Source organism: Prionailurus bengalensis, chromosome C1, assembly GCF_016509475.1.
Source record: "Prionailurus bengalensis isolate Pbe53 chromosome C1, Fcat_Pben_1.1_paternal_pri, whole genome shotgun sequence".
In the NCBI taxonomy this organism is placed as follows: domain Eukaryota; kingdom Metazoa; phylum Chordata; class Mammalia; order Carnivora; family Felidae; genus Prionailurus; species Prionailurus bengalensis.
This window is the reverse complement of record NC_057345.1, coordinates 18,954,611-18,977,653: the sequence shown is the minus strand read 5'-3', so window position 1 is coordinate 18,977,653 and position 23,043 is coordinate 18,954,611. Positions and strand designations below refer to the sequence as shown.

The window sequence follows — 23,043 nt, the reverse complement described above, 5'->3', positions numbered from 1 at the left end:
GAGAGGAAAAGCACAGTTAAACGAAAGGAGATTAAAAAACGAAACCCAACAAACCCGAACCCAGAACTGCAGCTTTCCTTGGCTGTCTTTGCAGGTCTGTGGCACACACACACACGGCCCGGCTCCCCGCCCCCAGGTGCTTGCCTCGAGAAGTCCAGAACACCCGGGTGCTTTCTCTGAGAGGACACGGGATGCAGCCGGGGTGGCGTCCAAGAGCCCAGCTACACGCCAGTTGTACGGCAGGATCCGCAGTGGGCTCGACACAGAGAGAAGACAGATGACGGGGAAGGGGGAAGATAGTTTAAAGTCATCAAGTTTCCTCTTGAAATGTCTTTTCCCAAGGCACTGCTAGCGATTTTCTAGGACTGCACACCCGAGGGGGATAGGAGCATTTCAGACTCGACCCCAGGGACGCTCGAGAGCTAAGTCCCATCACCTGGCTCCCCTGGGCTTACGGGACACTCCTGGGGTCGGTCTGCTCCTCAGAGGGGTAATCACCTTTTGTTTTCTGTCATGTCAATAATCATCTTGGGTAATGCAGCTATGAGAGCAAAGCTGTGTGAGGTTATTAACCCTTCCACTCTAAAAAAGAAACGTTTCTGTTAGCATCCCACGTGAATCCAACGTGCAGGTTTTGTTGCTTATTTAAGAACAAAACCGAACAAAAATAAAGGATTGGGAAGCAAAAAACACTGCTTTTGTTTGTTTGTCTGTTTTCTTCAAGAGGAAACTGTAAGAATACATAAAAGGCAAAACGGGCTACTTGAAATCCAAGAATGGTTTTAATGTGTTGGCCGAGAAAAATAAACTGCAAAGTTCTGTGAGGTCTTCTAAAAATTTACAAGAAAAACTGATGGGCAGTTCTAATCAGACTTGGATGTTATCTTTCCCCCCTTTTTAAAAACGACAACATATACAGTCCCACAAAATACAATATAAACTTTTTTTTTTTTTTTTTTTTTTTTTTATCTTGACTGCCAGAGACGCTCCTTTGTGATGCCTTCTGGTAACCAAATGGCTGGGCAAAAGCCACAGCTGGCCTTCATTTCTTCAGGGGCTGGTAAACAGAGGCATTGGGATCAAGTCCAGAGGGGCTGGTCTCCACAAATTTGGAAGAGTAGTGGGGGGAAACGGGGCTCAGGGGGCTGGTCGTGGCGCTGTACGTTATGCTGGGCATGACGGCCATGACTTCGGCTATCTTCTGTTTAAGGTCCTTGATTTCCTGGTCTTTCTGAAGAATTTGTCCTGAAAGAGCAAAGACCCACCGTGAGTGAGAAGGGAGGGTCCCTCTAACACAATGCCCTCGAGGAGGCCCAATCCCAAGTGAGTTTGCCTCCAGCTCTGATGGCTTCTAAGGGTAGGAACTTTTCCTGTTAAGGGCCAAACAGTAAATATTTTAGGCATTGCGAGCCACACACTTTGTTTTGTTTTGTTTTTTTTAAGTTGATTTATTTTGAGAGAGAGACAGGGAGCACAGTGGGGGAGGGACAGAGACAGGGAGAGAGAGAATCCGAAGCAGGCTCCGTGCTGTCAGTGTGGAGCCCGACTCGGGACTCGATCTCATGACCTGAGCCGAGTCAAGAGTCAGATGCTCAACTGAGTCACCCAGGCGCTCCCCCCGCCTTTTTCTGACATGCAAAAACCATTCTCAGCCCATGGGGAATACAAGAACAGGTGGCAGGCCAGTCTGGCCTGTGGGCCGTGGTTTTACAGGTGTTTAAAAAGGGATTCTGTTTATGGAGGGGTGACAAGCGACACGTCGAGCCACGTGTGGAGCACGGCAGTCACCCACGGCAGCCGAGAGGGTGCACCACGGCTGCACCTCTTGAGCGGGAATATTTTTCTGGGAGGCTGGACATCTGAGTGTCAGACCGAGGGATACAGAACACCTGAGGCCTGAGAATCCATCACCGCACGCTGGGCCTCCGGGTTCCCCTACAGAAGGCACACGAAGCCCGGCAGCGGCTGCACTGGGGGGTCTAGAGTGACACAGTGTGCTCGTCCCCACCTCTTGGCACTGTGCCGCTCGGCCTGTCGGCCCACTTTGCACCTGCTGGACACTTTCACGTTACCTGACTCGGCCGCCCAGCATCCCCCCTCCCCCCACTATGCTTAGCTTCTTGACCCAACCAACTCCTGCCTTGGGCCACTTCCTCTTCTGTGCTTCTCCTGCTCTGTGTTCACTCCTGAGGTTTCACTTCCTCACCAGACTTTCCCTGACCCTCCCCTTAAAATCAGACCCGACCCTGCACGCACCCCCCCAATCCCTAGATTCTCAACACATCCCATGCTTTCCCTTTTGTCCTTTTCTTCTAATAAGGATAATAATTACAACAGCTAACACACAAGCGCCAGGCACTGTTCTAAGTGCTTACATAGACAAACTCACTTATCACAATGACTCTAGGATGTGGGAATTACCATCATCATCATCATCATCATCCATTTTATAGATGAGGAAACTGAGGCAGAGAGAGGCCAAATGACAGAGCCAGGATTCAACTCTGTGTGGTCTGGCTCCAGTCTGCACTCCCACGTACCACATTCTTTTACCTCCTGTAACTACTCATTTGGGTGATGCTCTGTGCCCGTCATCTCCAGTGGCCTCTGCTCCATGAGGGCAGAAGCTGGGTTTGTCCCTTTGTTCGCTGCCACATCCCTAGTGCCCAGCCCCCCAGAAAGCTCAGGCTCTGCAAGTTATGTCTCCTGCCCAAAGTCATTCCGTGATTAAGAGGTAGAGCGGGATTTTGGGGCACCTGGGTGGCGCAGTCGGTTAAGCGTCCGACTTCAGCCAGGTCACGATCTCGCGGTGAGTTCGAGCCCCGCATCGGGCTCTGGGCTGATGGCTCAGAGCCTGGAGCCTGTTTCCGATTCTGTGTCTCCCTCTCTCTCTGCCCCTCCCCCGTTCATGCTGTGTCTCTCTCTGTCCCAAAAATAAATAAACGTTGAAAAAAAAAAAATTAAAAAAAAAAAAAAAAAAGAGGTAGAGCAGGATTTAAACCTGGCACCACTGTTCCAGAGCCCACGCAATTTGCATCACGCTTTGAAGCTCCCTGGTCTACTGCGGGAAGAACGCTCAGGAGTAGCCCTTCAGAACTTCAGAAATTTAAATGCTTTCAAAAAAAAAAAAAAAGAGGTTGCATTTGAGTTGCACTCATTTTGAGTCCTGCAGAAGGTGGTAATGTATTTGAAATGCAAGAGGGCGCAGTGACATATCTTTAAAAAGCATGTAGTAGAGATGAAAGTCATTTTGGAACTGGGATGAATCAAATGATACAGAAAGTAGGAAGCAGGAAAGCAACAAGGGGTTTGATTTGAATTACAAAGTTGGATCTTATTAGAATATTCTCAGCTTGACAAGGGAGGGAAGTAGTGGGAAGGCCCAGCAAAGAGCAGTAGAAAGGAACTGCTCTGACTTCCTTCGTGGCCCCTCAGCTTCAAGTTCGCATCAAATATCCTCCTTCCCTTTGAACAAAATAAGCCTCAGATGAATAAAATACCTAACGGCATCTGTGAGCTGCTGTATCCTTTTTTTTTTCCCCACGCAGATGCAAGTTTGATTTTTTAATCAGTAACATGCAAACATTCCCAGAGCTTTGAAAAAGGCAGTTCTCTTTGCTTTTTTGTCTCTTTGCAAGAATTCCTGGGCTGACACCGAAGCCCAGTCTGTGCTGGGAAGCCAAACTCCCCTTGGCCATTCAGAGACCAGGTGCTCCCGCACTCCAGGGGGCTGTCCTCCCACAGTGCAAATCAGAGCAACTGAAATGAGGTGGCCCCTTTCGCAGCCAGCTGAGCCAGGAGGGCAAAGGAACCGGTGTGTGGCCAGAAGTTCAGCTTTATTTATTTAAACCAAAAAAAATTTTTTAAGTTTAAGTAATCTCTACAACCCAACGTGGGGCTTGAACACATGACCCGAGGTGAAAAGCTGCGTGCTCTTCCAACTGAGCCAGCCAGGCGCCCCAGAAGGTCAGCTTTAGAACAGAATTCCCAGGAACCTTCTTCCTAAATGCTTTTCTCTGAGTCCACAGATTAATAAGCCCGACTCCCAACCTGCCATTCTTCTTGCTCTATCATCTGGGCCATCCCAAGCCCCTCCTACGGCTCCATTAACTTTTCACAACTTGTATATTCCCCCCTGCTCCCGGGGTTTGGGCCCTCTCGCTGGAGATGAGACCCCAAATGCCCCGACTGACGACGATCTCTCACCTGGGTGTCCAGGAAACGACTCCAACTCAGAGCATCTCCAACCAAAGTCACTCTCTCTTCTCGTTCCCTGATTCTGTTCTGTTCTTCTTCTCTGCTCCCAGCAACTTTATCCTCCCACATCGCCCCAGGTGCCTCCACTTTCCTTCCCTCCCTGTCTGGACCACCCTCCCTCCCCCACGCTCCCCACCTCTGAGACAAAAGACAGTCACAGCCTCCTAGGGAGTCTACCTGCCTCTCCTCAATCTCACCTTCCAGATCCATCTTTCACATTGCTATTGGAAAGACGTTTCCAAAACAATGGCCAGAACACGTCACCCCATCCCTCCTGAAGAATCTAGGGAAGACACAGTCTGGTTTGGCTTCATTCACGGTCCCCCTCATCTCCCAAGTCCTCCAGCCTGAGGCCACTGCTCATCTGGACATTTCTTTCCTTTGCTTGCACGAGCCCCCCAGGTAACAATGACTTTCCCCTGCCATTCTCTGCCCTCAGAATCCATGCTTCAAAGCCCACTCAATGTCCCCTCCCTCGTGAAGCCACCCCTGATCACTGCTCTGGCCCTTCAAGTCCCCCACCTCTACCCACTGGCAATAGGCCTCTCTGCCGTACACAGGGCCCACAGGGTCCAACCATCTTTGTGATCATACTAATACATCGTTGGCCTTCTGCACATTCATTCCCTCCTGGGGGTAAGTGGAGTCTTCTAGAAACCACATGCAAGTAAAATTACAACAGACTGAAGGTAGAAACAGGGATGAGAACCGAACTATCTTCTACTGAACCAGAAACTAAAGAGATTGGCTCAGAGTAAAACAATGCCATTTTTCCTCATTAAATTTTCTCTGGGGTTTTGGGCAAATATAGTTCTTTCTCATACAAATAAGTTATATGGGGCGCCTGGGTGGCGCAGTCGGTTAAGCATCCAACTTCAGCCAGGTCACGATCTCGCGGTCTGTGAGTTCGAGCCCCGCATCGGGCTCTGGGCTGATGGCTCAGAGCCTGGAGCCTGTTTCCGATTCTGTGTCTCCCTCTCTCTCTGCCCCTCCCCCGTTCATGCTCTGTCTCTCTCTGTCCCAAAAATAAATAAACGTTGAAAAAAAAATTTAAAAAAAACAAATAAGTTATATGTTTATTATGCTATTTGAAAATGAATTAATACATGTTTTAAGTTTTAATTTCTTTTAAACAAATTTTTTTTAATGTTTATTTATTTTTGAGAGACAGAGACAGAGCACGAGCGGGGAAGGGCAGAGAAAGAGGGAGACACAGAATCCGAAGCAGCCTCCAGGCTCTGAGCTGTCGGCACAGGGCCCGAGATGGGGCTTGAGCTCACAGACTGCGAGATCATGACCTGAGCCAAAGTCGGATGCTTCACCGACTGAGCCACCCAGGTGCCCCCAAGTTTCAGTTTCTAATAGGTAAATACTGATTGACATAACCCACTTGAGAAAAATCTCCTTGGGTTACTCAATAAATAATTTTAAGAGTGTCAAGGGGTCCCCAAGACCAAAAAGTTTGAACACCCTAGTAGATCCCCCACCACACCGTGTCTTATCTGTACCTCTCTCTCCTTCAGCGTCTCGTACGCATGCTTTGAATGTTCTTTAAGTGCCTGTTGAAATAACCTTCTCCTACTAAGTCAGCTGTTTGATTTCTTTTTTTTTTTCAGTAATCTATGCTGGCTAATTAGTTTCTTGGACAAAATCTAAATTTCTTTTCATCAGGTTGTATCAGGCCTCTGTTCAGAAGCCTCCCAAAGCTCCCCGTGTTACTCAGAGCAAAGTCCCAAGTTCTTTCCAAGGGCTACAAATGTGGCCCGGCCACTCTGACGCCAGCAACCATACCCGCCCCTCAGGCTGTGGCCTATGCTCCTGAGGCCTGAAGTGCTTTTTCCCCGGAGATTTTAGACTTACGTGGTTCCCTCACTCTCTTACTTTCAGCCTCTGCCCAAATGCTACCTCTTCAAAGGATTTTCCACGACCACCGTGTCAAACTAGTGGCCCCACACAGACACACACACTTCTTGCCTGGATACCGCCTCATTTTTATCCCTGCATCCATCAGCACCTGATACGCTCTATGCCTGCTTGTTATTGCCTGTCCCCTTGGGGCGTCTTGCAGTGCCCAGCACACAGTAGGGCCTCAGGAAGTAGCTGTGGAGTGCACGGCCTACTCTCCAGAAGCCGCTCCCAGTGCTCCCTCGTTCGTAACCATGTACAGCCGGCTGCGGCCTGGAACGCGTCAGGCCTTCCTAGCTTCCCTGGCCTCCCTCAAGCTGTTTCTTCTGTTCAGATGCCTCTCTGCCCCTCGCCCTCCTACACTGCTTCGTCACTGAGCTAACCCCTGCTCATCATTCAAAACCCAACTCAGACATCAGCTCCCCTGAGAAACAGCCCTCTAACTCCCAGACTGGCTCAGTCCCTGCCCCTCGGTATGTTCCTACACCACCACCTTTGGGTGACTCCGCAGTTGTCTCTTTCTTCAACAACACCGTGAACTCCTTGAGCACAGAAACTCATCCTCTTCTCTGTGTGCCCTGCACTTGACATACTCTCACCTCAAAATACGTCTGCGGAATGAATTAGTGTGATAATTCCTAGATGTCAAGGTCGGGTACTTACAAACCAAGAAAACTGAATGTCTTTGGTTCTGAGCTCTAAGGGACGTGTGCTGTGTTCCTGTGCATTGTTCGTCACACCACCTCCTCTGGGGCCCGCTGCTCTCCTACCTTGGGCGATCTCGAGCTGTCGCTTGGCGTCCCCCAGTGCAGAGAACAGGTCCAGCTTGATTCTCGTCTCTGCGCTCAGACTGTTCTCCAGGTGCTGTGTTTTGTCTTGCATGGCCGAGAGGGCTGACATTAACACCTCAGTGTCCTTCTCATTTTCCTTATACTTCCGAAGCTCCTATCAACATCATCAAAGCAGCAAGATGTTACAAGATAGTTTTGGCATCGATGTCTACAAATTAGCCTGAAATCACAAATAAAATCCCACTATTACTGACCTGGCCCCTAGAATACAGAATCCGGGTGTTTCATGGGTTAAGAATCTTACCACTTAGAGGGAGTGAAAAGTGTATTTATATGACGATATGACATACAAAACTATCTTAGTAGATGAATTTGATGGCGTTGGGCTGTTTCTAGTAACAGTGGACTCTGTTTCCAAATAAAACACTTTCTTACAAGCCTAACTCAGAACGTACAAAGAACTTTTTCCTTGCCGCCAGTTGCAAATGCTGCTGTAATGCTGTCATCAATTTGCCAAAGTCTACTCTCAATCTGCACTAAAAAGTTATAAAAAATGTTCATTATTTTGATAGGACATACTGCAGAGTAAGCCCACTTAAAACAACTGGTAACGTAGCCAATAAATACATATATTTAAATATAAGTATAAATATACACACATACAGATATTTTAATTTTTTCATTTTAAGAGAAATCCAAACTTCTTACGGAGAATTAGAAATATGTTAAAGTTCAAAGGAGAAAATGAAAATTACTCAAACTCCTGACAGCATAAGAAACTTTATATATTTTTAGTCTTTTAGAAGCATATGTATATCTTTTAGCATAAATGAGATCACACCATATGTAGTCTTGTATAGTTTTTTAAATCAACTGGTTTTTGAAAATGTAATTTTTAACGGCTATATAATATTCTTGTATATGTACCATAATTTATTAAATGAATCTCCCTTTGTTAAGATTTTGTTTTCATTTATATACCACTATGATGAACATCTTTGTTTATCAATCAATGATGAGATTTTAAAATGTTCATCTTAGGCAAGGGTTCTGAAGAGGGAAATACTTAAAAAGTATATGAACTTTTCCAGAAAGTTACACTTCTGCCAGCAATTATGAGGCCTGTTTCTATTACCCTCACCCAGGCTGATATTATCATTTAAAAATTCTTTGCTAATTTCACAAGGGATAAAGAAAATAAAAGCAAAAATGAGCTATTGAGACTACACCAAAATACTTTTGCGAAATGAAAAGGCAACCTACTTCATGGAGAAGATATGTGCAAAAGAGATATTAAGGGGTTAATATCCAAAATATATAAAGAACTTCCAGAACTCAAAACCAAAAAAAACCCAATCTGATTAAAAATGGGCAGAGGATCTGAGTAGACATTTTTCCAAAGAAGACATAACTATGAAAAGATGTTCAACATCACTAATCGTCAGAAAAAGGCAAAATAACAAAATCACCTTATACCTGTCAGAGAGGCTAGTATCAAAAAGACCAGAAATAACAAATGTCGGTGAGGATGTGGAGAAAAAGGAACCCTTGTGCACTGCTTGTGGGAATGTAAACTGGTTCAGCCAGTATGGAGGTTCCGCAAAATATTAAAAGTAGAAATACCATATGATCCAGTAATTCTACTCCTGGGTGTTTACCCACAGAAAACAAAAACACCAAACATGCACCCCTATGTGTTTTTGTAGCATTATTTACAAGAGCAAAGACATGGAAGCAACCCAAGGGTCCATCAAGAGCTGAGTGGATAAATAAAATGTGATATGTATTGTACACACACACACACACAATCCTCACAAGAAGGGGATTGTGAGGTGGGCAAAATGGGTGAGGGGTGAAGTGAGAGGTATAGGCTTCTAGTTCAGAATAAATAAGTCACAAGGATAAAAAGGTACAGAATAGGGAATACAGTCGAGGTACTGCAACTACACCCTAGTGTTGTATGGGGACACTTGCCTTGAACACAGCATGATGTACAGAGTTGTGTGCAATCACTACGTTGTACACCTGCAACTAAAGTCACATGGTATGCCAAATATAATGCCATTAAAAAAAAAAAAAAAAAAAAGAAACGGGGGCACCCGGGTGGCTCTGTCGGTTCAGCGTCCGACTTTGGCTCAGGTCATGATCTCGCGGTTCGTGAGTTCGAGCCCCGTGTCGGGCTCTGGGCTGACGGCTCGGAGCCTGGAGCCTGTTTCAGATTCTGTGTCTCCCTCTCTCTCTCCCCCTCTCCTGCTCATGCTGTCTCTCTCGCTCTCTCTCAAAAGTAAATACACATAAAAAAATTAAAAAAATAAAAAGAAATTTCTACAGGAGAGAAATGATATCTAATTTTAATCTATAGGTCTTTGGTGATTGATGAGGCTATATCCTTATATTCTTTTCAGCCATTTCTTTTTCTTCTGTAAATTATTTGTTCACATCTTTCGCCTATTTTTCCAACTGAGCTTCACTTAACCAATTTTATGAGCTACTTACATATCAAGAGTATTAATTCCTTATATTTGTTGCAATACCTGTACCCCCCTCAATGGATTTTTTTGATTTGTTTTTTTTTGTTTTGTGATTTTTTTCCCCATTATTTTCGTTTAGGACATTTTTCCCGGTTTCAAGATCAAATAAATTCTAGTATATTTTCACTCAGTTTAAAACAAAATGCTTCTTTTCACCCCGAATTCAACCCTTCATCTGGAATTTCTTTTTGTGTAGTAGGAGATGAGCTTCTAATTTTTTTTCCTGGTCACTTAACTGTCCCAAAGCCTTTTTCTGACTGATCCTCACTGTCCCATCCATTTGTGCTGCCACTTTTATTACACACTTTGGGCTTGGTCTCCAAGTTGTGTCACCTACTCTAGCGACTTCCCTTTTTTTTTTTTTTAATTTAAGTTTATTTATTTGAGAGAGAGAGAGAGAGTGTATGCATGTGCAAGTAGGGGAGGGGCAGAGAGAGAGAGAGAGAGAGAGAGAGAGAGAGAGAGAGAGAATCTCGAGCAGGCTCCTCGCTGTCAGCGCAGAGCTCGACGTGGGGCTCGATCTCACAAACTGTGAAATCACAACCTGAGCTGAAATCAAGAATCGGATGCTTAACCGACTGAGCCACCCAGGGACCCTAACGTTACTTTTTTTTTCTTTAATGTACATTCATTTTTGACACAGAGAGAGAGAGAGAGAGAGAGAGAGAGAGCGAGAGAGCGCGCGCATGAGCGGGGGAGGGGCAGAGAGAGAGGGAGACACAGAATGGGAAGCAGGCTCCAGGCTCTGAGCAGTCAGCACAGAGCCCGACGTGGGGCTCGAACCCACAGACCGCGAGATCGTGACCTGAGCCGAAGTCGGACGCTCCACCGACTGAGCCACCTAGGCGCCCCCAACATTACTTTTAAATGTCCCTTTGCAGAACCGATGCCAAATACTTGGCTAAAGTCCACATGGGTCAGAAAACTGGTTGTGTCCATAGCACTGGCAGCTTTTCCTCTCATGCACTGCTCAGAACTGCAATCTGCAAGGTGCAGAGCCATCCAGGACGGTGAATTCCCTGGTGATGGACAGAGGTTTAGGGCTAAGAAGAGGCAGACACGTTCCAAAGATCACTAGTCTGGCCTATAACCTGAAAGAATGAGATGAATCTACAGGAAGTCAAATTCTGGTATAAACCGTGTCAAAGGACCATCAGCATTCCTGGTTGTGTTAGAATCCAGCTAATTAAATATGACTTGAACGAGCTGCATGAGGCTAGAGCTTCTTTTTGGCCTTCAGAGATTTTCCGAGGTGGTGGCATTTGGCCTTTTATCAAAAGGCACCATCTCCACACTGCAGCAGTGAGCACACAGCTAACGCAGAAGAGGAACCCAAGGACGAGAAAGTCCTCTGTGCCCCCCGTACCTGAACTTTCAGTTCTAGTTCTCTGATCTGGTCTTCTTTCACCTTCATGTCCATCGTGAGCTTCTTGCCCTCTGCTTCTAATTCTCTGATCCGATTCCGTAAGGTTTCGGTGCACTCCCCCCTTTTGAAAAAAAAGAGAAGGAAAGAAAGGGATTTAAAAGACTATCTGGTTTACTTACACTGCAGGACTGATACTTCTCTTCTACTCCGGAGTTTGTCAGGTTTTAGTTTTTGGCTCAGTCTGCTCATTCTCTGTTCCTTGATTGTTTCAACAATGATCTAAAATAATTATCATTAATTGGGTATCTAATATAAGCCAGGCGTAAAGTGAGGTACTTTACCCATTCTGCCTTCTTTGCAAGGGCAGGACATATTGTCCCATTTTCCAGATAAGAAAACTGAGACCACACAGATATAATACTAGTCCAACACCACCTCGCTGGTAGCTCTCAGAACTGGGATGAGAAGTGAGGTTTTCCAGCTTCCTAACGCAGCCAGCTTCCACCAGGCCACGTGACCTGAGGCGGTGCCCAGGAGCTGAGTAAGAGAGCCCCGGGCAAGTGCTGTCTCCAGCAGGGGGCAGTGAGCTAAAAAGTTTTCACTTTTGAGGGTCGATGCATCGGCAAGTTCACCTTCCTGGAATCATGAAGTTGCCACAGCATCAGGCTGCTTCTCAGGGCCGTAATAAGGACAAACTAAAAAAGGTGATGGCAATGGCCACTCTGAAGCTGATTAAGCATTTACATCACAGACACAGCCAGATGGAGAAAGCAGGTGTCCTGTGCCTACCAAAAAGGAAGGGCCAGCGAGAGACTTACACCTGGAGATTTACTCGGGAATACAGACGGCCTCTACGGAAGGGATGGCAGACAAGGGCCATCTAAGGGGAAGACCAAAACAAACAGGCTTGACTGGAAACGAAAGGGAGTCAGGGAAGAGACTGAAACCAAGGTCCTGAGTCTCAGGCATCAGGCACTGAGCAACTTGGTTAAGGGACTGTCCTATCCTCCTCAGTGGACTTTTTTTTCAGGGTAGGTGCTGGACGAATTAAGGACAGCACAAGCCACACCAGGTGACTGTTCAGAAAAATCTCCTGCCAGTGTCAGTGCTTCAGGAACTTGGGCTTTTTTCAGAAGTCTGTGCTTACAAATCTTTAAACAAATGAATAAACAAAACCCCCACGTGCTAGGCAGGCTCGTAAAGTGTCTTGTGAGTCTGTATAGACGCTGATGGGCCAAGTGAGCTCAGCTACGTGCACTAGAGAGTCTACTGGGGGTGGCGGGCTCACACAGGAGGAAAGAGTTCTCTCTGGCTATTATTTCCTTAAATGCGAAACGATGGTCCATCAGTTATTCTACAGAGCCCAAGAGAAGGCTTTTAACATGTGTAAGGCAAAGAGCAAAACTTAAGGAAGAACGACAGTAGAGATGTATCACGTAGACACAAATTAGGGTCAAGACTTAAAATGAAATAAATAATAGTTTACCCTCGCTCTGCAACTGTAAACCCATAACTGACCCCTACACACAGATGGAATTCACTAGTCAAAACAGACACAGAAGGGAGAAAGTGATAAAGTGAAGCAGAGCACCCCCTCCCCTCCGCTGCCAGCGCTCTACCCCCGCCCAAGAGTTCTCTAAACGATCTTCTCTCCTGGCTGGAATTCAGGTGGCAATTACATATCAGTTTCTGGAACCCTTACATCCTTTTCAATGGTGTAGAAGTAGTCCCCAGTTCTCCTCACTCCACAAATTCAATGATATCTAATAGTGACCTAAGTTTCCTTTCATCTTTTCCAGTTCATTTGACAGTTTGCTGATATCCAACAAAGACAGGAGCGATCGGTACAAAGTACTTGGGCAAGCAACATTTTCCCTATCTTCTATTTTAAGATAAAAACTCCAGAAACACGCACACCTGAGAGTAGAGAGTAGCGACAGCTCTATAAAGGGAATAAAATCCCAGACTGGAATCTCTCCAAGCGTTTAGTAGTTACTGGCCACACACAAAGTGACTGGAAACCCATTTACAAGCAGCACTTTGCTCCCGGGTGCGGGAACCATGGTGAGTCCCTCCTCCCACCCCATCGATGGGGTCGCCAAAGGACGAAGCTGTTACAAGCCAGTGCGAGTTGCACAGACGGGGCTTGGCCAGTTCATGCAACAGTGCTCGGTGGCCACCTATCCCTGCACGATCGCTCTATTCCAGTCCTGCCCAAGGCCTCAAATCCCCATGCCTGTCTTGCTGCAAGGCAGGCCAACCTCAGAGGAAGCGCTCGGGTGACACAGGCATACCTCGACGCAGCAGCAAATGCGACGGCCCGGGCAGCAGTGGCTTCTTCTAACTTCTTCCTTTTTTTCTCCTCCATTAACTGCTTTTCTACAAAACTCCGGGCTTCCTGCTCAGCTTTTAGCTTTTTCTCCAGCTGGCTGATATTCTGCTTGTCTTTTTGCTTCATTTGCACAGCATTATGTAACCTATATGGAAATGATTATCATAGAGTTTTGTAATTAGAAATGCCCACTCGGAACCCTGGAGAAACATGGCTCCTCTTTTGAACAGCAAATCATAAGAGTCAGCTCCCAGAGATCCCAGGAAAAACATAATGTTGTTATTACTTAACAATTCCAAAACATCAACAGAGAGGTTGCCTACCAAGATACAGAGTAAGACCTAGCCTGTTAAGGTAAGTGATCTACAGAAGGTAATCCAGAAAAGAAGCATAAAACAAGTTTCCATCAGAGGGAAAGATAGTTGTAGAACTAAGTCTAGTGCCCCAAAGCACCTTGAAGAAACTTTATCCAGCCCCGCTGAAACTGAGGTCAAGGGTGGGAAGGGGAGGTTTTTCTTTGCCTGAATACAGGCTTTCCTTTCCAGCTGTGAGATGTTTTCTGAGGATCCCAAAATAGATCCTGGAGTTAGAGTCACACGGTGCTTCATTTCAGACAGAAATTTTAGCCATAGTCCCTTCCCTGCCTCCCACCACCCCCAGCTTTACCTATCAATATAAGGTGAGTTTATCTCAGTATATCAGTGTAAGGTGAGATGTTCTCCATCCCACATGTGAGCCAGAAGCAATGGAGAAGTTATTTGCTTATAACAAGCTGTAACGCTCGAGTTATGCTGTTCAAAAATGCCGAAGGACTTCTCTTTCAATGGGGAAAGCCCACAGCCTAGAATAGTAATCACTACCCCAGGCACACACTGCAGAGACTGAAGAAAATAAAAAAAAATGACATATTCATATTGAGTCAAGAAGAAATTCCAGGATGAATCAATGGGAAGCATAAACAAATTCACACAGAAGAGCTGGCTTTTTGCTTGCCTCTTCAAATAAAATCAAGGTTCAATGTCATTTTTGAGTTCCAGAGATGAAGGTAAATAGAGTGCATTGTTCCCCTGGAAACTTTCATTCAAAGGAGCAAGATTTTCACATTGTAGCAGAACTACTTCTCGTCACTTTTACTGATATTATCACAAAGGCGCAATAACTATTTTAAACTAAGCGAAGAAGTTATTAAATGAGCAAAAAATAGTAATATTAATAAACTGGTTGCAATGTAGTAAGTTTTTATAGATTTTATAATATGTTGGCTACCTAATACTAAATCGAGCATTTTAAACATTTCATCGAAAACCCCCCTTGCCAGGTCCCTCCGTCATCACAAATCCTGTGCTCCAAGCCACAGACGGTGCGGCCGCCTGGCTCCCGACCGAAGGTCCGCGCGGCGCACGTACTTGTTCTGCAGCAGCTCGTTCTCCTGCCGGAGCTGGCCCATCTCTGAGCGGATCCCTCGCTCGGTGCTGGAGAGGGAGCTGATCTGGCTGCGGAGCTCCTGTTCCACTTGTCTGCTGGCCTGCAGATCAGCCTTTAACTTTTTAATATCTTGTTCCAGCCTAGGAGAGGGAGAAATGTGGCATTTTCATCCCGGAAAGGACACACACGGGCCTCTGCGGGAGAGCCTGGCTCAAGTCCCAGACCGCCGGGCACAGGGCAGAAGACCCCTCCCTTCGGTGGCTCCTGCCAGCACCGGGATGCCTGCCTGCGACAGGCTTTCTATGGAGTGCTTCTTTCTGCCTGGGCCCCCGCCTCTTCCCACCACCAGAGAGTAACTGTGGGTTTCCTCCAAATGTTTGTGAACACGGACAGGTGAAGTGCTTGTGAGTTCCTGAGCTGCTAACGAAGGAGGAAGGAAAGACAGAGGGAGGGTGGCTGAAGGCTTGGGTTCCCCCCCAACCCTTCCCCCTGCAACACCCACACACCCTGGTGAATTTCCTTTGCCCCTCAGCAAGGGGGATGTATTAGTAACAACCAGCTTATGACCCACCTGCCCTGGTATATTCTGATAGAGCAGAATTTACCGTCTGAGACTCCCTCCCACCACGGGCCTAGAGGAGTGTCTAAGACAACCTCTGAAATTACTCGCGTCTTTGCTAAATGATGTTCACACTTCCGGTGACTATGACAGCAGGACTCACAAGACTCAACAACAATGAAAAAAAGAACAAATGACATGCTCTGAGAATCATAAGCAAACTCCATCAGTGAACTGAAGCCTATCTTCTCTCTTCAGTTTCTTACGTTGGCTCCATCTGTTTTCTTTAATACAGTAATAGCTTCGCTTTAAGCGATATGTCTTGGGGAACTCTTATATGCACACGTAGGACTGAAGAGCGTCAACAGAAAGTATAAAATCAGGATTCTTTCTTCATGAGAGGGCTTTATAATTTCACTAGGGGCCAATAAGCAGCTACTTAAAGTGATTAAACACTTAACGCAAGGAAGGCCGTGATTAAATATATGCGAGAAGGAATGATAACTAAAATTTAATGAGAACTTACGCGCCAGGCATTGTTCTACAGGCTTTAATGCTACGAACTCATTTAGTACACACAACTGTGGGCTAAGGGTAGATTATGACTCCCATTTTTACGGATGAAGAAGTCTAGATTCAGGAAAGGTTCCAGCCCACGGTTATGCAGGCTCCAGAGCCCATTCTCTCCTTCAGCAGGCTGAGCTGTGGCTCTGTCATCTCCCCGTGGTATGGGTGCAAGTGCCACAGGAGCGCTGACAAGAGAAGATGAGAACCAGGTTGGGCCTCGAAGGCTGGGCAGGATCTAGAGAAGTAGAAGAGGGGAAGGGGGCATTCTAAACAAGGGGAAAACATACTCAAAAGTAAGGACGGTCACAGATGCTTGGGGACGGAACGAGCCTGACCTCTGAGGAAAGCCTGGACTCTGGGAAGAAGTGAGAAAGGGCAGAAAGGGTCTGGTGGATGGGACTGTGGAGGGTGGCACTGAAGGTCAGGCCGAGGTTGGCCGCCATGTGGGACTGAGAGGGTATCCTTTCTGACAAACAGGCAGGCAAAAGTCAGTCTGCTACGATGAGACCCTTGTGCATTTCACTGATCTGATATTCCAACAGAACCGAGATTTCTGGATGGCAGTGGTGATCTCTCCCCGGAACGGCTGGCCCCACAGACGAAGTCCTTACAGCCATGTTTTGTTAAGCACTAAGTCCCCAGGGCCCGCCACAGTGATCAGCACGTACTAAACATATGTTGCCTGGCCTCCCTTAGAAAACCAAAGAGCAGCTTTATTTACCGATCTACCTTTCGTCACCTGAAACAAAATCTCAAAAGCAAAAAAGTCGTAAGCCATCGATGGTCACTGCCCAGGAACAGTAGCCTGTCCCCCTGTCCTGTGTCCCGGAAGAGACTTGAGACCCAGTATTCCAGAACACTGCTGGATCTCCTGACACAGCTCACTCCCCAGGGAAGGGGTCACAAGTCGACATCACGCCATACTTTCCCTACTGCCAGGGTTATTCCAGATGAATGTCCTCCCAGAACTGCTCTAAACAATTACAGACTGGCATTTGTATCAACCCGACACCATCCTTCATTCACCCGAAGCAACCCAAAGCAGGTCAATGCTGTCAGGTTATCCCCATTAAGAAGTTTGGCTGAAAAACATGCTAGGTTATTCATCTTTCCGGAGAAGTCCATTTCAAAGTCTGAGGACTGCATTTTTAGTAGAAAGGGTGAGTTTTAAGAGGAGCATAGAGGCTTAGCGTGGTTTACTAATGGGGTTTAGGATCAGGATTCTAGATTCAGCGCTGGTACCAACTCCGCAACCCTGGGCAAGGCATGTAACCTTCCAGGACTCAGTTTCCCTATCTTGGGCTAATGACCTCTAAAGTCCCTCCCAGCTTGGTCTAGGATTTCTAGGCCTGACACACTTACCGCTGGCTGCTGATCTGCTTCTTCAGATTAGCAACCTGAGCTGTATCATATGCAGAGGCACAGGAATCAAGTTCCACACAACCAGCCGCAGTTGGGAATGAAAGAAAAATTAAATCTGCTGAGCCTAGCTGTCAATAATTTTGCAGTTTTCACTTTTTTGCATCTTTAATCTCTGAAGGCCAATTTCCCTATCCTGAACTAAGAATAACGACAATATTCTGAATGGAAATTTAGAGTTCCTTGAAATATGTAAAAACTCGGAGAGTTAATGTAATCATGAGAACAAAAAAGCAAAATATCTTAAGCGTAACTTCCGGAGACCATAGAACCCTGAACAACAATATATTTTCTTATGTATAATTATGAAATTTTATCAAAGACAATGCAATAAAAATAGAACAGTGTGGCTACGAAGGTTACGAAAATTCATAAATAGTATACTTAGGATTTGTGCACGTTTGCAGATGTGTGTTGTACTTCAATAAAGTTTATTTATTTTTAAAATAAAATCACCTAATCTTACAAGACAGAGAAGTGAAATTAAAATGCTTCAGGATTTTCAGGGCACCTAGGTGGCTCAGTCAGTTAAGTGTCCGACTCTGGATTTCAGCTCAGGTCATGATCTTACAGTTTGTGAATTCAAGCCCCACATTGGACTCCACGCTGACAGCACAGAGCCTGCTTGGGACTCTCTCTCCCCCTCTCTTTCTGCCCCTCCTCTGCTTCTGCTCTCTCAAAATAAATAAATAAACTTAAAAAAATGCTTCAGGGGGCTCCTGGGTGGCTCAGTCGGTTAAGCGGCCGACTTTGGCTCAGGTCATGATCTCGCGGTCCGTGAGTTCGAGCCCCGCGTCGGGCTCTGTGCTGACAGCTCAGAGCCTGGAGCCTGCTTCAGATTCTGTGTCTCCCTCTCTCTCTGCCCCTCCCCCACTCATGCTCTGTCTCCCTCTGTCTCAAAAATCAATAAACATTAAAAAAAAATTCTTTTAATAAAAAAAAATGCTTCAGGATTTTCATAACTGCCCTTAATTTTGTAAAATTCTGAACTGCTATTCTCCAAACAGCTACAGCAAACCTGTGAGCTGACACCAGCATTCCCAGTTTAAGAAACGCCGATCTGTATGAACACCGCGTGATGCGCAAGATACCTTAAAGTGCTAAATGGAAAACTCTCAGGAATTTTTAAAACTTACGAGGGGAAATTTTTCATTGTCTCTCAGAGAAAGCGTTAATCTAACCTTGAATGTTATACATATATAGTGAACATTCAAGGTTAAATTAACGCTTTCTTGGGGTGCGTTGGTGGCTCAGTCGGTTAAGTGACCGGCTCTTGGTTTCGGCTCAAGTCATGATCTTGGGGTTTCGTGGGTTCGAGCCCCATGTTGGGCTGTGCACTGGCAGCACAGAGACCTCTTGGGATTCTCTCCCCCTCCCTCTCTCTGCATGTCCCCCACTCATGCAATCTCTCAAACTAAATAAATAAACTTAAAAAAAAAACCGATGCTTTTCCTGAGAGACAATTACATATATGTGTATATATAAAAATATATATATAAATATAAAAAAATATATATATACATATGTGTGTATATATATATGTGTATATATGTGTGTGTGTATATATATATGTATATATGTATATATACACATATATGTATATATGTATATATGTATGTGTATATATATATATATATATATATATATATATATATATATGTATTTTCTTAAGTAGGCTTCACACCCAGTGCAGAGTCCAATGCAGGGCTTGAACTCATGACTCAGAGATCAAGACTTGAGCTGTGATCAAGAGTCAGATGCTTAACCTACTGAGCCACCCAGGTGCCCCAAATGTTCACTGTATTTTATTTCATTTTTAAATATTCACTATATTTCATTTATTTATTTAAATGTTAATTTATTTTTGAGAGACAGAGAGCATGCACACGCGCACAAGCAGGGGAGGGAGGGGCAGAAAGAGGCGGGGACAGAGGGTCAAAAGCGGGTTCCATGCTGTCAGCACAGAGCCCAACACCGGGCTCAAACTCACGAACTGCAAGATCATGACCTGAGCTAAAGTCAGATGTTTAACCGACTGAGCCACCCAGGTGCCCCTAAATGTTCACTATATTTTAAATCTTTACTGAGGTAGGTGGTAATTTACAATCCCTTATTAGGTTTATTTTTTATTGCAAAAGTGACACCCAGGCAATAGTAAGAACCGCATATAATAGAAAAGCACAAATCTAGAATAAAAAGGTAAATAATATTAGTTCTCTCGTCCAGACGGAACCATTCACTGTTCACATTTGGTTTACTTCCGTTCTGTGTGTTTCTCTTTTCTCTTTCTTCATGCACGTTAATATTGTTTCATGCTGGTGAGAGAGTACCACACACATATCTTAAGTGCCTTCCCACACCATTAGGAATTTTGCATAAACAATTTACCTGCTGCATAATGTTCCATTGTATGGATGCACTATACGTTCCTATTTTCTAAGATATATCTCAATTTTTGAGAACTGGTAAACTGTGAACTAGAACTAGTTTCTGTGAACTGGTAAACTGAACTGAATCAAGCCAGTCAAAGCGCCAGGGACATTCAGCAGACAAATACCTGCTACTTGCCTTAATGGTATGCTTAACCCTTTGGTGCCGAAGGCCAAAAGTTCCTGGGTAAAATGCAGATATGTAATTTATTGGTGTGAAGTCCAAGAGGTACTGATTAAATGGGGTTAGAGGTTAATGCTAAATCTTCAAATGCATTCATGGGATTTTACGAAAATGTCAATAGCTGCCACCTGAATTAGAAGCAAGTGGTCAGGAGGAAAATGAGGCAGAAGTAACAGTTTGTAACCCTTAAAACGGATTTCTGTAAATAGGGATCGAAAGAAAGCTGGAAAAAGAAACAATGCATCCATAAACTCAGGCCCTTTTATCAGAGCTAAATTCTACTCTCTTCCCTATATGACAAGACGATTAAGATATAAAAGGGAACTTTACTCTAGACCTGCAATCTCACCCCCCCCCCAAAAAAAAAAACCAAAAAGAAAAAAAATTGGGCCAGACAGATCTTAACAAAACTTTGGTAAATGCTCAGGCAGGAAATAAACGCACTTCCTGCTTGCCCAACTCCTGTGGCCCCACTTGCCACCCTTGCGAGGTCTGCCCAGTGAGGTCCCCACGTGGGAGACAGACTGCAGCATGGCAAAGGTCTAGAGTCTATGCGTCTAGAGTCTAGAGCCTAACTATGTCCACTTGTGCCCAATTAGCCAAGCCAGGGTTCGAATCAACTCAAAATGTTACCTATCAGGTCCAGACACCTTTCCAGGCCACTTTTACCGATGATTTAAAAAAAAAAATTTTTTTAACGTTTATTTATTTTTGAGAAGAGAGAGACAGAGCATGAGCGGGGGAGGAGAGAGAAAGAGGGAGACAACAGAATCTGAAACAGGCTCCAGGCTCTGAGCGGTCAGCACAGAGCCCGACGCGGGGCTCGAACTCCCGGACCGCGAGATCATGACCTGAGCCGAGGTCGGCCACTTAACCGACTGAGCCACCCAGGCGTCCCACGGATGATTCTAAAAGATGGCACCCAACCTGTAACCTGTGAAGCCACCTCTGACCTCCGGCAGCTACCTCCCTCCCAGCCACAGCGGGGGTTGTTCAGAGCAGTGCCCCTTCAGGACGTCACTCCGATGGGCAGGCCGCCTTCAAAGCACAGCTGCCGGGTAAGGATCCCTCTTACCCACTCCAGACCCTAACTCGATCGATTTTCTCTCTCGTCCCACTCAACTAAGGTAAGCCGTAATATAAATGGTTGGTAGTTATTAAGAGGAAAGATTTACATTTTAATAAGGGGTAATCTTCTAGCCGACCAAAAGAATGAGGCTCAAACATGAGTCTGTCAGGCAGGCTAAGTAGGAAAAATATCTCTGAGGATCTTGAAGTACATCTGGTAGTAAAACAAAGTACGGGATTCAAGTGTCAGCTTTTAGTTGAAAGCGGTTTTGTGTTTAAGTATGTGAAAAGGTAGGGAGATATTTGTGTCTAAATGTGTATAATCCTTAGCTTCTGTGAACTACTTGAATTACCGCCCACAGTACTATGACTTCATTGAAGGTTTAAAAGTCTCCAGTGGGTACTGACAAGAACTTCAGGGTTTTTATAAACCCAGAGGCGTTATGAGACCTAACGGAGAGCTCAGAGAAACTTAAGGCTTTGGGGCGGTAAATTTCCCTAGGAAGTAAGTCCTGCAAAAAAAGGAGGAGATCTTTTCTCAGCCAGGATTTCACCCAGGGATGAGTAGCTATATCCACTATGAGTCACAGTCTATACCCACTCCAGAAAACTACCTGAGTGTATACTTCTAGGGCTGCTGGTTTGACCCCATGAGCCCATCAGGAAGGTGAGAGGCTCTCTCAGCTCTGTTGGTTAGCCCTGAACGCTAAAGAGCTGGTGACAGAGAGGCTACAGGCTCTGCAACACAACACGGAACTAGAAATAACAAGTGTCAACAGGGATGTGGAGAGAAGGGAGTCCTCCTGCACTGGTGCTGGGAATGTAAATTGGGGCAGCCACTCTGGAAAGTAGTATGGAGCCTCCTCAAAAAGCTAATAATAGAAGTGCCATACAATCAGGGTGCCTGGGTGGCTCAGTCGGTTAAGCGTCCGACTTCGGCTCAGGTCACGATCTCACAGTTCGTGCGTTCGAGCCCCGCGTCGGGCTCTGTGCTGACAGCTCAGAGCCGGGAACCTGCTTCGGATTCTATCTCCCTCTCTCGCTGCCCCTTCCCTGCTCACGCTCTGTGTCTTTCTCTCTCAAAAAAAAAATAAATAAAAGATCGAAAAAAAATTTTTTAAGGAAAAAAAAAGTACCATACAATCCAGTAATTCCACTTCTGGGTATTCACCCAAAGAAAACGAAAATCTAATCTGAAAAATATATGCACCCTATGTTTCCTGCAGTGTTATTTACAATAGCCAAGACATGAAAGCAACCTAAATGTCCATCCGTAGATGAATGGATAAAGATGTGGTATATACACACAATGGAATATTACTCAGCCATAAAAAAGAATGAGATGGGATCTTGCCATTCATGGCAACATGGATGGACCTAGTTACGTTAAGTGGAATAAGCCAGAAAAAGACAACTACCGTATGATTTCACTTATACGTGGGATCTAAAAAAACAAATGAACAACAACAAAAAAGAGAGAAACGGACTCATAATCCAGAGAACAAACTGGTGGTTGCCAAAGGGAAGAGGGAGAGGTGAAATGGGTGAAGGGGATGAAGAGGTTCACTCTTCCAGTTACGAAATAAGTAAGTCATGGGGATAAAAAGTACAGCATAGGGAATACAGTCAATAATATAATACACTTATCATGGTGAGCATTTCATAATGTATATAATTGTTGAATCACTTACATTGTACGCCTGAGACTCTAATTCAATATTATGTCAACCACACTTCAAAAAAAACCCCCACTTACAACATGGCTTGCTCTGTAAGAAAAGAGGCTTCAGAAGATTGTCTCCAAATCATGCAGCCGAGTGGCTGAGAGATAGGTGCTTCTAACAACCTCATGGCACCAGCCAAAATTACCCACTCCTGGTTTCCAGACATCTTCTGCCTTTAATTATACCAGCCCTTGGGGAGGAATGGCCTCCAATTTTCAAATCTCACTCTTCAAGGCCCAGTTAAAAAATAAAGACAAAACAAAGCAAGCTCTCCAGCACAAGGTGCAGATCTCCAGGGCCCAAAGTCCTCTCTCTCCCCCCGATATGTGAAAGCCTTTACTGTGGGTGATCCTTGTTGGGCACTAAGCTGTTGCCCTGTGCTGTTTTTTAATTTGTTCTGGTGTTTAATATTTTCCTGTGTATGTATCTTTTTCTCCAAAGACTATATATTCTTTGAAGCCAGGGGCTGAATGTGCTATAAAATTA

At 45.3% G+C, this 23,043-nt stretch overlaps 1 protein-coding gene across 1 annotated transcript in view; it reads right to left on the bottom strand.

The window, feature by feature from the left end:
* Positions 1–763: 763 nt before the first annotated feature.
* The window catches only part of MACO1 (macoilin 1), a 63,975-nt gene continuing 41,695 nt past the window's right edge, over positions 764–23,043 (bottom strand). The window contains exons 7-11 of the mRNA XM_043574092.1: positions 14,589–14,747; positions 13,145–13,327; positions 10,851–10,971; positions 6,933–7,107; positions 764–1,245 (exon numbers count right to left, since the gene is read on the bottom strand). Coding sequence (XP_043430027.1) covers positions 1,043–1,245; positions 6,933–7,107; positions 10,851–10,971; positions 13,145–13,327; positions 14,589–14,747 — 841 coding nt within the window. The 3' untranslated portion in view covers positions 764–1,042. The remainder of the gene's footprint in view (positions 1,246–6,932; positions 7,108–10,850; positions 10,972–13,144; positions 13,328–14,588; positions 14,748–23,043) is intronic.